The sequence below is a fragment of the Oncorhynchus tshawytscha genome, linkage group LG34 (assembly GCF_018296145.1).
Source record: "Oncorhynchus tshawytscha isolate Ot180627B linkage group LG34, Otsh_v2.0, whole genome shotgun sequence".
Classification (NCBI taxonomy): domain Eukaryota; kingdom Metazoa; phylum Chordata; class Actinopteri; order Salmoniformes; family Salmonidae; genus Oncorhynchus; species Oncorhynchus tshawytscha.
In genome coordinates, this window is record NC_056462.1 from 12,961,756 (window position 1) to 12,975,280 (window position 13,525).

Below are 13,525 nucleotides of genomic sequence, written 5' to 3' on the forward strand. Positions count from 1 at the left end.
AATGTTACAGAACTGGTCAAAGGCAATAATGTGTCCGATGTGATGCATCACATAAAAGACTGATGGATCATGATGTCCATATACAAGAAACTACAGTGTGTTTATAGTGTGAAATACATCATAATGTCAGTAATATTAGGCTAAACATCACCATGGTGACTAGGTTAATAACTAAAATGACAATCTGGTGAGCTTTGTTGGTAATTGGGCCCAACAGAAACATCCATCCCCAATGTCAATTATCTCAACCTGACTGCAGACAAAATGGCCCAATCAAACAGATACAAGCCCAGGCTTCTTTTTCCTTTAATGGTTGGCTGGTGTGTGAAACTTCAGCTGCTTTGATTTTGAGTCAGGGGACAGCTTTCCAAATGCCACCCTATTCCCTATGTAGTGCACTACTTTTGACCAGCACTAGGGAATAGAGTGCAATTTGGGACGCAGGCTTTGAGTCAGAAACGGGGTGATTCTGATCTTAGGGATTGTTCACATTTTTCTGCTGCCTGTCACGGAGGATGAGCCTTTCCCTCAGAGCATATAACGCTGCCGCTCCCTTCCGTCTTTCAGAGGATTGGCTGGCTGCCCGGTGGCTCTGAATCACGGGAATCAGGAAGGAACTCATCAGCTCGCCTGTGTTGCTGCTCTGGGACCTACTGATCCCAACTACAGGGTTCTAGACCTTCTTCTTCTTCTTCTTCTTTTTGATTTGCTTTGTTTGTATCAAATTCCTGTAGTATAGGAGCTCAATCTAGAGACTATGACACTATTGATTAAACTAAACAAAAAGGAATCAATAGGACTTACAAGAAAACCAAAGGACATCACCTTGTTCAGTAAAATGGCTGCCAAAAATACCAACACACCACTAATCTAAAGTTAACACATACTTACTGAGGCTCCTATGTTCAGTGGATAAAAAAATAGAATGACAAGAGAGGACATTGGTCATCAAGTTGCACTGGTCCAAGGGGCTTTGTTCAATCTACTCATTCTTTCTATGAGACAGACAACCTCGAAATGGAATGTGAGACAATCTCAGCAGGGTGACTCAGTCTGTATCATGTAGAGGTCAGTGGAGAGAGGAGAGGACGGTAGGTGTCGTCCCACATAATGACCACCGCCTGATGTTTCTGTCCCTGTCAACCCGGGCCGGAGCTAGAGGGCGACAGGCTGGGTTAGCCTAATGGTGATGAACTGTCAAGGCTTCACACAGACGGGGCCATGCAGTGCCGAAGGGCAATGTTACGCCATGCGGCAATGCAAATCGCGATCAGGCAAATGAGAAAGAGGCAATGACGAGATGCAATCATAAACCGACTCAGGCAGTTTTCACTGCACACCCCAGCAGCAGAAATAGATTACAAGATGATAGGCATATTTGAAACAAGCCTCACGGCTAAACAGAGTGCAGCTAGGGCTACATAACATTAAGGGCTGGCAAAGAGCTGTAGGTGTTCAAGGAGATCATCAAGCCACACAAGCTAAAGAGGATTTCGTGCCATGGTACTCCAACCTCATGCTATAATATTCTGAATGTACACATTACTGGAAAGTGGTTTCAGTCAATCAGCATTCAGGAACCAAACTACCCTTGTTATAATAAGTCACACTTAGGAGACAGCACAGTGACTTCCACCACAATCTGAGCCCAGCTCCAAGTGGGGGCTAAAGCGGGCTTAGCCCCCCTCAGTTTTAGTTTTATGTCCCTATATAAAAAAAAGTTACAATTATTGAGTGACAGGTTGGTGCAAGAATTGTATCTCTGCTGTGCTGTGTAAGTGGTTAGGTATGACTCCTTTGGTTGAAAAAACCCCAGGAAAAAACACTTCTCATCTATGGTAGGCTAAGTGAATAACGTGATACGCCTCCGCCTGTAATATTTGATTTAGATTTATAAGGGCGGGGTCAAGTTTACCGTTGAAGCTGCTTCACTCAACTCAGCCTCACACCCCACCACTACAGAGTTTAGTTAGCGTCTTAGCTAGCTGAAAAAAGCGTAAGTGTTATTAGCCTTAGCCTATTTAGCTAGCTGGAACCAGCTAATCTGCCACTGCCACGGTGGATAGCATAAATTGGCTTAGCCAAAGTAGCCAATGGAGAAGGGGACACCTGGCTACTGTGTCAGTGGCTGTTAAAAGTTGTTACAGCATCATGAAGTTCCTATCTGACATCGAATGCATGCGTTTGTACAACACAGAAGTAAGACTTGAGGCTACAGGGCTGCTAAGGGCAATGATGGGCCCTGGCTTTAAGTTTACAGCCACCATGGTGCACAGAATCCTCAGTCTTCTCCATCCTCCAAACAAATGTATTCAGGCAAAAGCAACAGAACTTTACACTGGAGTCAAAGTGGTCCGCAGTGCGTTGGAGTGCTGAGGTGTGACAAGCCGGGGTGTGACAGCGAGTTCGAAGCCATTTGTGGACAGTTCATTGCCAGTGGCACTGACGCACCACAAGTTCCAAGCAATTATGACAATGTTATGGAAGTACAAATCTCTAGCCTTATGTGATGGACAGTACAGTAGGCCAGCAGGACAAAGGAGTGCAAAAGACTGTTCTTGGATGCTGTCATCAGTGAAATGTCAGTACGATTCAGCAAACGCAACAGCCAACTGGTGGAGACTCTGTTAAACCTTGAGAGCCATGACTTTCTAGATGGGAAAAAGGTGAAACCACTGCTGGATCTAAGAAAAACAGATTTGGTGGAAGCTGAGTTAGGTGTTGCGCTCCAGTTTTTGCCGAAATCGCCCCCGCTCCGGCTCCAATGAGGAGAAATGGACCACACTTGATATCTTGCAACGATTCTCTGGGCATCTCTACGCTATGTCTTTCGGGGCATCCACAGCTACATGCGAGAACTAATTTTCCACTTTGACAAATGTGTTCACTCAACTAATCCAACTGGCATTTCTTGGGGATCTTAGAAGAATATTTTGGGGAGAGTGAAATGAACGATTAATCAGGAAGTTCCACAGAGCATCAAGGAGGCTGCAACTCTTCTGAAAAGGTAAGAAACAATCTAGCTGGTTGATTGTTATCAAAGTCTTGGTGGTACAGACAGTGGCGTACTTTCATCAAAAACCTATGGTATGGAATGGCAAAATGACTTCCTTAGCCAGACTATAGGCCTTTAAGTTTGTAGGGCGCTGTCCATGGTGCTGATAGAGCGCCGCTGAGATTTTGCACCAACCTGCCACTTCGTGGTCAATAGCACTCAATGTTCTCGACATTTGAACGTTTATGTTTACTGTGGTATAGCGTGATATAAGCAGAATTCAATATTATTCTAATGCAAGAACCCAAATGACGCCCCTGGGTATAGCTACATATCAGTATGTTTCATCATAGAAATAGACACATTCTATTATGGCTTCCTTGGTAGCCTATTGGTTTTTGTGGTTGTAAACTGTACGTATTGGAAATGTATGGTAGCCTGGCATTGCTTAATTGATTATGTGGATTGATTTTGATCCACAGAAGTGTATTGTACCATATCACAACATGTTGCTGAACTCATGAGCGCCATGACTTTCCATGTTTGAACCGGGCCTACAGGCCTGTTTGTTTGGCAAGACAGAGGTGCATGGCTGCATCTCACCGAAGTAGGCTGTAGGCTGTGTTTTGGGTTTTTGGGGTTATTTGATTTTTGTTTACTCTGCTTGTTTACTGTTAAAGTAACTAGCCTAAATATATATTTTGTCATGCCTTTATTGATTTGATATTTTGTTTACTAGGCATACTTGGTATCGCTGTTTCGTTCTGTTCACATTCATTTGTTCACATTGTCTGTATTCTAAGCCAAACTACTATTCAATATTTTTTGTTTGCCTGCATTAATAACTAGGTTACTACTTTCAGCATTTAGTTTGCATTATTTCAGTAAGACGGCTGTGTGTACAGCTGCATTCACATAGGCTGTTTGTAATAGGTGAATTACCCTATGTATCTTGTAGCCTATATTCATTACCAAAGCGCCATCGCTTTAGTGTGTAGAGCATTGTCCTTTGTGCCGATAGAGTGCACACCAACCTGCCACTTCAAAAGCACTCAGAGGTCATGGAGTCTCGGCATTTGAACTTTATGTTTATTGTGGTGTAGCGTGATATAAGCAGAATTTAATATAATTCAAATGTAATTACGCCCCAAAAGTGTGCCCCATCGCCGATTTCAACTGCACCCTTTGTCACTTTATCCTGGTGCCGGGCCTGCAACAATCACAACGAAGTTTGACATATTATCATATTTGAGGGACATTGGCCTGGATGCAAAATAACTTGGGTACAATTTAAACCAGGAACTAAATGTACTCTTACACAGAGGTGACTCTCGATTGCTTGCCTAAAGTATAATGTATACATACACATCTTTCACCCAAGGAAATGTATAAAAACATTTTTTTTAATTGTTTTGCATTTAATGGTTAGAATTAGGATAACATCAGGCTATATTAAACAAATACTATATATGGTTGTTCTATGGTATGTTCTATCTGAAAGGCCTAATTTTCTGCACCCAACTGGTGCCCCACACCCATCTAAATCAGACCTTCAGAGGGGAAGAATTAAAATCAGCAGTGCAACTGGGCTTCAAGGTCCAGATTTAAATTTGCCTAGTATAAAGTTGATGAAAAGATGCATGATATGTGGGCCTAACTGATGATGCGATAATGATGATTGATGAGCCTTCCTAACTAACACTGTTGCTCAAGCCATGACTGCACATGTTGTTGTCAAATTACTTTTCCCACCAACTCACAATTACTTTACATGAACTTAAAAATTATCAACTTTGTAACACCAGTTAGTTACTGTAGGCTACACCAGTTTGAAATGAGGCGAAATTAGTGCTTAAAAAGTGGCAAAGCCAACATAATTTGACTTTAGACGTACCTGTTCGCCGGCTTCGTGCGACTTCATCAGGTGTTTCTCCCGGTATAAAGACCACAGTCCGACGTTTGGCAGAAATATCAAAGCCACCATGAATACGAAGGCCATTTGCAACACTCGCTTCTGTCTCCTCTTCATCGTGGACACCCAAGTAAGAAGATATAATCCCAATATCTAAAAACTACGGAGTCCGTTCTTCTATCTAAAAACTACGGAGACCGTTCTTCTTGGCTCGTGCCACTCGGGTTGAAATATTATTTGTTGGTCGGTGGCAAACCACCTCCTGGAGCTGTTGACAAACGTTCACCTAAAATAAACAATAAAATGTATCAGCATGTAGACCTCTTACTGACATTTAGCCTAATCGCAAATATAGAGGACTGAGAAGCCACCATTCCACTAATTTAAACAATTTGTTGCACAAAAAAACACTACCAGTCTAACAGTAGGCTATGCTCTCATAGTTAACATTCATTGAAATACATGTGTCACTAAATTCAAACCAGAGATGAAGAAGATAGTGACACCTTTCAGTTTCAAATAAATAAAAGCTGACCCTACTACTTACAGCGCAAATGGTTAAACAGACAGCACTAAACACATCACAATGACTTACTGTCGGTGCGTATTTGCGTGTTGCCTCATTTACCGTGATTGTTTAGGACCTTTTCGGCCGCATTTCTGTTACAAATCAAAAAATAGAAGCGTTGAACAGCTTTATCTCCCACGATGCGCACGTGAGGGAATTTCGAGTCCGTCTCGCGCTCTTCATGAATCAGAAAATCCCTCACGAGCTGCATTTCTCCCACATCTAGGTAGAAATTATGTTCTCCCCCTCCTTTCGCAATGTCGCTCCTCAATACCGGATTTTTAGATATTGCGGTTAAGAACCACGTGCACTGCGCATTAATGTGGGAACATTCCTACGGCTTGGCGATCCCTTCAAAGGCAAGAGAGAGGTGTGGGATAGGGACAAGGAGCGCCAACGCGACCACATAGCTGTGAATCCGACAGCACTTTGGCACGAAACAGCGGACGAGAGAACAAAGCGCAGTGATGCATTGGACGGCTGCCTGATGCACTTTGAATAGATAGCCTAACAATTTTGCAGTCTGGCATTCAAATGAAAGTGTTGATGAAATGCAGAATCTAATCATGTGCACTGCACTGATACTGAATATTGATAGAAAGGCAGAAATGTCATCACCTGTCACTATAGGAGTAATCAATTGCAGATGATAAACATTTTATATTGAGGTAGACATACACTACCAGTCAAAAGTTTTAGAACACCTACTCATTCAAGGATTTTTCTTAATTTGTACTATTTTCTACATTGTAGAATAATAGTGAAGACACCAAAACAATGAAATGACACATATGGAATCATGTAGTAACCAAAAAAAGTGTTAATTAAATGATTATTTAAAGTAGCCACCCTTTGCCTTGATGACAGCTTTGCACACTCTTGACATTCTCTCAACCAGCTTCACCTGGAATTTTTTTCCAACAGTCTTGAAGGAGTTCCCACATATGCTGTTCACTTGTTGGCTGCTTTTCCTTCACTCTGTGGTCCGACTCATCCCAAACAATTTAAATTTGGTTGAGGTTGGGGGATTGTGGAGGCCATGTCATCTGATACAGCACTCCATCATTGTCCTTCTTGGTAAAATAACCCTTACACAGCCTGGAGGTGTGTTGGGTCATTGTCCTGTTGAAAAACAAATGATAATCCCACTAAGCCCAAACCAGATGGGATAGTGTATCGCTGCAGAATGCTGCTAATTAAGTGTGCCTTGAATTTTAAATAAATTACAGACAGTGTCACCAGCAAAGCACCCCCACGGCATAACACCTCATCATTAAGAAGGAAAGAAATTCCACAAATGAACTTTTAATAAGGCACCCCTGTTGACTGAAATGCATTCCAGGTGATGACCTCATGAAGCTGGTTGAGAGAATGCCAAGAGTGTGCAAAGCTGTCATCAAGGCAAAGGGTGGCTATTTGAAGAATCTCAATATAAATATATTTTGATTTGTGGTTTGGTTACTATATGATTCCATATGTGTTATTTCATAGTTTTGATGTCTTCACTATTATTCCACAATGTAGAAAATAGTACAAATAAAGAAAAACCCTTGAATGAGTAGGTGTTCTAAAACTTTTGACCGGTAGTGTAGATTTAAATATAGTACTTATTTTGTCCAAATGTGACATTATTTAGCACCTTTTTTTCATAAGATGTGGATTGTGAACTTATCAGCTCAATTTGACCTGTAGTTTCCTGGGGACAGCTGAAATGGACAGCTGATACTCAACTCTAGAGTACTAGCTAGCTGAAGTAGCTACCTTTTGAGACAAATCATATGCTCCTAGACTGTGTTGGCATGTACAGTACTTCTACCATACTTTAAATCAACTTGTTGTGGCGGGGTCACCGCTTTGTTATTGTTTGAATCCCATATTTCCCCTTTAATGATCCATTTATGTAACTTACACAGGTCCATGGATGAGCCAACTCTGTGTCTATTAGTAAATATGAAATTATTGGCAGTATTGCCAGAAACCCTGGCCCAGATGTCCATGAAAAATGTTTTTTCACTTTCAGTTTTTTACAAGACTCAAAATGCAGCATTTTAAAGCAATGCTAATATTGTTGCTGTGTGCTGTTTACTTTGAGAGTGAGAATTTATGTTTCCCATCATTGAATTCAGGATATATTCACAACTCCTTTATAACCTTCAGAAACTTGAACCAAACACAGCTCAGATGAAATCAGCCTCAAAATAATAGAATCACTTCATGTTTTCCATGAAATGTTGTTTATGTGCAAGGAGTTGCTTTACAGGAGAGAGGAGATTCTCAGAACTTGCTGAAATATTTATTTACTATTGAATCCTGCTTCATACGTGAAAGCAAGCTAAAGGAGAGGGAGTAAAGATTGTATTGGAATACATGGAGAACAAAGTATTCATCACACTGTTTATGTGTGCACGTGTGCATCAATATTGAGGTTGTAGCCAATCGAACACAGACCACAACCTCAATAATGCATAGATGCAATGGTACAGCACAGTTATAATTCCCCTGTAGCAGTGCACCGAGGCACGGAGGTCTAGCAGATTATGTTTTCAGTCTCCATGGCTACCAATAGAGGGGGGTGTGGTTGAGACCATTCGCTGTTAGTACAGACGGAACATCTGCAAGTAATGCACCGAGTTGGTGAGGTCATGTTGGCAAGTGTTTGAATACCCACCCATACACACGTGTATGAATGATGTGTGTATGAAGCAGGTGGCTCTGTGCACCAGAGCACTGTGCCAGTTGAAACATGGCATTTGACCTTCTTCCTCAGCTTTATCATGATCTTCACTGAATGCTATCACAGTCTGTACCCATTATCGATGTCAGTCTATCTGAAGAAAACCTTTAACTGTGATTCATTAGGCATGGCATTGCCTAATGAAGCATGGCACTCGTTAGGCTTGATAGTGCAGTAGAACCAACCGGATTGTATTAGGAAAGCTGAGGAAATACACGGAGGACAGATCTGAGAGCTATAGCGACAGCAGAGCGCGCGTAACAAGCACTCTGGATGTGTAGCTAGAACCTCTATACAGCCATGGTTGTTAGGCTCTATTGACTTAAGCCCTGAAGTTCTGCTAGTGTTGGGGCTTTGGGATTACAATTCTTACTAACAAGATTGTATCAAGGAAGAAGGAGAAATATATGTTGCTTCCAGTCAGTGTCAGAAGGCCTATAGCTACACTGTGCCCCCTCCACTTTTCCCCATCTTCTTTCCATTTTAGTTTGTGAAAGCTGCAGAGAGAGAGGGAGAGGATCCGGCGAACAATCAATTGGTCAGATGAGGAGATTTTCCATTTTAACTCACATTGTTCAGTTTTAGAATGATTTTAAAAAATTATACAAAATGCCATGACATTTTAACCATACATGGCAAATTTGTTGCAGCTTCTTATGAGGTATAATTAACTAGACATTCTGCTTATGTCACAGTGTCAAATCAAGTATAGGATCAATTATTTCAGAATGCACAGAGGAAGACTCTATAGGCAATGAATAACACATTTTTTTCTCTTTCCTCTCTTCTCTCTCTTCCTCTTCCTTTGTCGCTCTCTGTCTCACTCTTCCTCTCTCTCTCTCTCTCTCTCCCAAAGAAACAAGGTTTTCCATTATAAATGAGTGGTTCGGTATGTTTTCAAAGCAGAAAAACACTGCAGCTAGAACATATTTGGTTCAAGACCTTGGACAGCACTCATGACCAGCGCTCCAGCAGCCTACAGTCTGGCGTCTAGAGTTCCAGGACCTTGGACAGCACTCACTACCAGAGCTCCAGCAGTCTGGCGTTGAGTTCCAGGTCCATGGACAGCAACCTTCACCCACGTGACATGGGCTGCTGTGCTTTCATAACCACAAGGAAAACAATCAACTTGACCCCAGTACAACTAGCACTTAGAGGTAAAGTGTGCTTATACAGATGTAGAATCTTAATTTGATCACTCTTTTTGTTGCTGGGAATTTTCTTGCTCAGCAGGAAATGCAAACTTGTCGTGTATTTGAGTTTTAAAAAGGCTTCTAAAGTTTGTCACTTTGAAATGTCAGACTTGATTTTCCCTAATGAAAAATGGATCAACCCCTACAAAAATGTCCATTAATTATAATCCACATAATAATTCACATTTCCTGTTGCTGCAGGATTATTTTCCTGCTGTAGCAAACGGTCAAGTTAAGATCCTACATCTGTAACTAGGGCACTGAGTTTCTTCTTGGTCAGTTGACATGGTCAAGGAAAAACTCCAGGCCTTACTTTTAATGCCTGTTATGAGGGTAACACCACACTTAGAACACATCTTATGATAGCAACACTAAGCAACTGTCCAATACCACAGCAAGTGCAATACCACTGTGTCACAATCCCCTTTCTATTCACTATAGTGATTTTCGACAGAGAACCCAGGCTAGATATCCCAGTGTCACCATGATGGTTTTCATTAGACAGTTAAGATCAGTGGACATAGGTGTTGCATGTAATAGCCAAGGAAAAGACTCCCCAGGTGACTTTTAGCGTCAGACCCTTGGCTCAGCAGCACAGAGGTAGTGAGATATGGCACTGTAGTTAGTTCACATAAAGCCCCACTCATTACTAGTGTTGGTAGCATTATCCATCTTCCCAATTGATTGGCTGATGTAGTACTGTATCTCTATGGCATAGACACGTCAGATGAAGACGAAAGATTACTACTGTACTATAAACCTCGTATTTTATATGACCAAAAGACAACACTTTGTGTGTCTGAAATGGTACCCGTTCCCTACATATTGCACTACTTTTGACTATGGCCCGGCATAGGGCTCTGGTTCAAAGTAGTGCACTATGTAGGGAATAGGGTGACATGTCAGACCTAGACACTGTTTTTAATGCTTGTATTATATAATAGAATACTATTGACTATGTATCTAGTGATTACATTTCTGGCATATCATTATATAATGCTTATCTGCCTAAATAGCTTCTCTTGTGAGTAAACATACTTATAGTTAACAGGGTAAACACACTGTTCTAATCTGATCTGATTACTTTGAACCATAGATTTGGTTTGGAGCTGATGTATTGTAATTTGGAAATTCCACAGGATCTTCAAATGAGAGCGCCATCTGTCAAAAAGAATTGAAAACAAACACTTGTTCTCCTCACTCACTGCTCAGACACACACACACACACACACACACACACACACACACACACACACACACACACACACACACACACACACACACACACACACACACACACACACACACACACACACACACACACACACACACACACACACACACACACTCACACAACTGCTCACACACGCTCACAAACACACACACAGACACATGTATATATTGATATACACCCTTGTACACACATACTCACACACTCACAACCAGGCAACTTTGAGAAAAAAATGTTCTTGCGATGGCACTTTTTCATCGTAATTACTACGATGTAGCATATCCATCAAACCAACTGACTACAGCATATTGTGTGGGGCTAGAGTAAGCCATCTAAATCTAAAGGCAATTTAATGGAACAAATTAAACATTTGAGATCATTCAGAGAAATAAAGTGACTTCATATCCTTTCCAAGGTGAAAAGTGTATGATATCTGCTTGATTGCTTTATAGCGTCACTCTGATATACCGCAGAGAGAAAAAAAGCTATTACCATTGCTGATTTCAAAACACGAGCGAAAACTGACAGAAGGAAGAAAAATGTGTTTTGATCTATTGAAAGCTCACGGTAATGTGGCGACCAAAATGGTCTTTGATGTGAATGTTAATGGCTTTCCACTGGTTAACTCTGCAAAGGGTACAGTTATCTCTCTCTCACACAAGATACATTTGTCAGCCTTTGATCCCGGAGATATTTTTAACATGAATCAGTGGCCGCGTCTGAAATGGCACCCTGTTCCCTATAGAGGGCAGTGCTTTTGACCATAGGCCCCACACAATTTCTTATAAAGTGCACATTTGACTTTTTCACGTCACTTTTGAACAGGTCCAATCTGCACAATATAGGGAATAGGGTGCCATTTCAGACCCAGCCTATATCTGCGTCAATGATCAATTGACCTTGCACCTGTTTTAGTTAGGATAGCAGGGCAGAGTTGTCTCATTAGGGTGAATATACAGTACCAGTCAAAAGCTTGGACACACCTACTCATTTGAGAGTTTTTCTTTATTTTCACTATTTTCCACATTGTAGATTAATAGTGAAGACATCAAAACTATGAAATAACACATGCAATCAGCCAATTTCATCATAGTGCTTGATGTTTTTGCGACTGCACTTGAAGAAACTTTCAAAGTTCTTGAAATGTTCCATATTGACTGAGCTTCATGTCTTAAAGTAATGATGGACTGTCATTTCTCTTTGCTTATTTGAGCTGTTATTGTCATAATATGTGCTTGGTCTTTTACCAAATAGGGCTATCTTCTGTATACCAACCCTACCTTGTCATAACACAACTGATTGGCTCAAACGCATTAAGAAGGAAAGAAATTCCACAAATGAGCTTTTAACAAGGCACACCTGTTAATTGAAATGCATTCCAGGTGACCTCATGAAGCTGGTTGAGAGAATGCCAAGAGTGTACAAAACTGTCATCAAGGCAAAGGGTGGCTACTTTGATTTGTTTAACATTATTTTGGTTACTCCATGATTCCATATGTGTTATTTCGTAGTTCTGATTTCTTCACTATTATTCTACAATGTAGAAAATAGTCCTAATAAAGAAAAACCCTTGACTTGAGATGGTGTGCGTGTAACCCTTTCATGCAGTGGAAGGTTATTCATATTTTTCATAATTTCATAATTAATAAAGATTATATCCAAAAACCTGACGAAAATCCGTTGTTTCTATGTCAAACAGTTTTGTTATATTTCAGTCATCTGTGATGTATATCAAGTGCAATATTGTGATGCCAACTCCAAATGTAATACATTTCAACTCTATATCCAACATGGTACAGGTGTCTTCATTTTTTAAGCCCATAACCAATGTGTGTGAGGTGTATAATTTTGTTTCAAAGTAGATTTGTTTAAGACTACCAAGAATCACTCTGTGTGATCCTGATCTAGCCCATTGCAGTAAAAGGTTTTAATAAACCAAGCAATGTTGATCTATCTATCACCCAGTCAAAGCTGAAGCATTCAATGTCAGGCCTCATCAAAATGTTGATGCATCAGCTCTACACTCTTAGAAAAATAGTGCTATCTGGAACCTAAAAGGGTTATTCGGCTGTCCCCATAGGAGAACCCTTTGGAGAACCCGTTTTGGTTTCAGGTGGAACCCTTTTCACATAGGGTTCTACATGGAACCCAAAAGTGTTCTACCTGGAACCAAAAAGGGTTCTCCTATGGGGACAGCCGAATAATCCTTTTGAAAAGCTGTAATGACTCCTATAAAAAGCTTCATTTTAAGTATGAAAATCCAGACCTTTTGCATGTGGACTTATTACCCATCCATGTACAATAGTAATATCATGCTAGATTCATTCTGCCCTTGTATAGCCTACAGTGAAAGAGCGATGACTCATAACACCACTAATATCCCTTTGTTTTAGGAATAAAAGACCAAAATAGGTCGTCTAGAACATACACGTACCTAACGTTCTCAATTCTTCTGAGATTCCTTCTATGATTCCAACATGTGCATGAATCTAACTGTGAGGTAGTAAGGAGAAGGAGATGAATTTGCAGAGTTGTGTATTTCCTTATCCTCTTCCTGAGACTTGGGCCTATTGTAAGTTGTTGCCATGGCACAAACAGTCTCCAATGACTTCCAACCCCATGTGTGATTGCGAACATAAGGGTATAAGAAATTCGCTGTGACCCCACTCTCCAAGGGTGTCTCAGGGAGAGGTGGGATATCCAAATGTAGGACAAACAGGACAAATATAGGACAAATATAAGCAGCCAGAAAAAGTATTATTTATTATTATTAAGACTCTGGGTACGTCCCAAATGGCACCCTATTTCCTATGGAGTGCGCTATTTTGGACCCGGGTCAAAGCATTGCACTATATAGGGCAGGGATGGGCAACTCCAGTCCTTGGGGTTGGA

General features: G+C 40.9%; 1 protein-coding gene across 1 annotated transcript in view; it reads right to left on the reverse strand.

Annotated features, from left to right (window-relative positions):
* Nucleotides 1-5,890, reverse strand: part of LOC112232032 (polypeptide N-acetylgalactosaminyltransferase-like 6) — a 306,399-nt gene extending 300,509 nt beyond the window's left edge. Inside the window, exons 1-2 of the mRNA XM_042312127.1 lie at nucleotides 5,503-5,890; nucleotides 4,890-5,193 (exon numbers count right to left, since the gene is read on the reverse strand). Of these exons, the coding sequence (XP_042168061.1) occupies nucleotides 4,890-5,024 (135 nt within the window). The 5' untranslated portion in view covers nucleotides 5,025-5,193; nucleotides 5,503-5,890. The remainder of the gene's footprint in view (nucleotides 1-4,889; nucleotides 5,194-5,502) is intronic.
* Nucleotides 5,891-13,525: the final 7,635 nt, after the last annotated feature.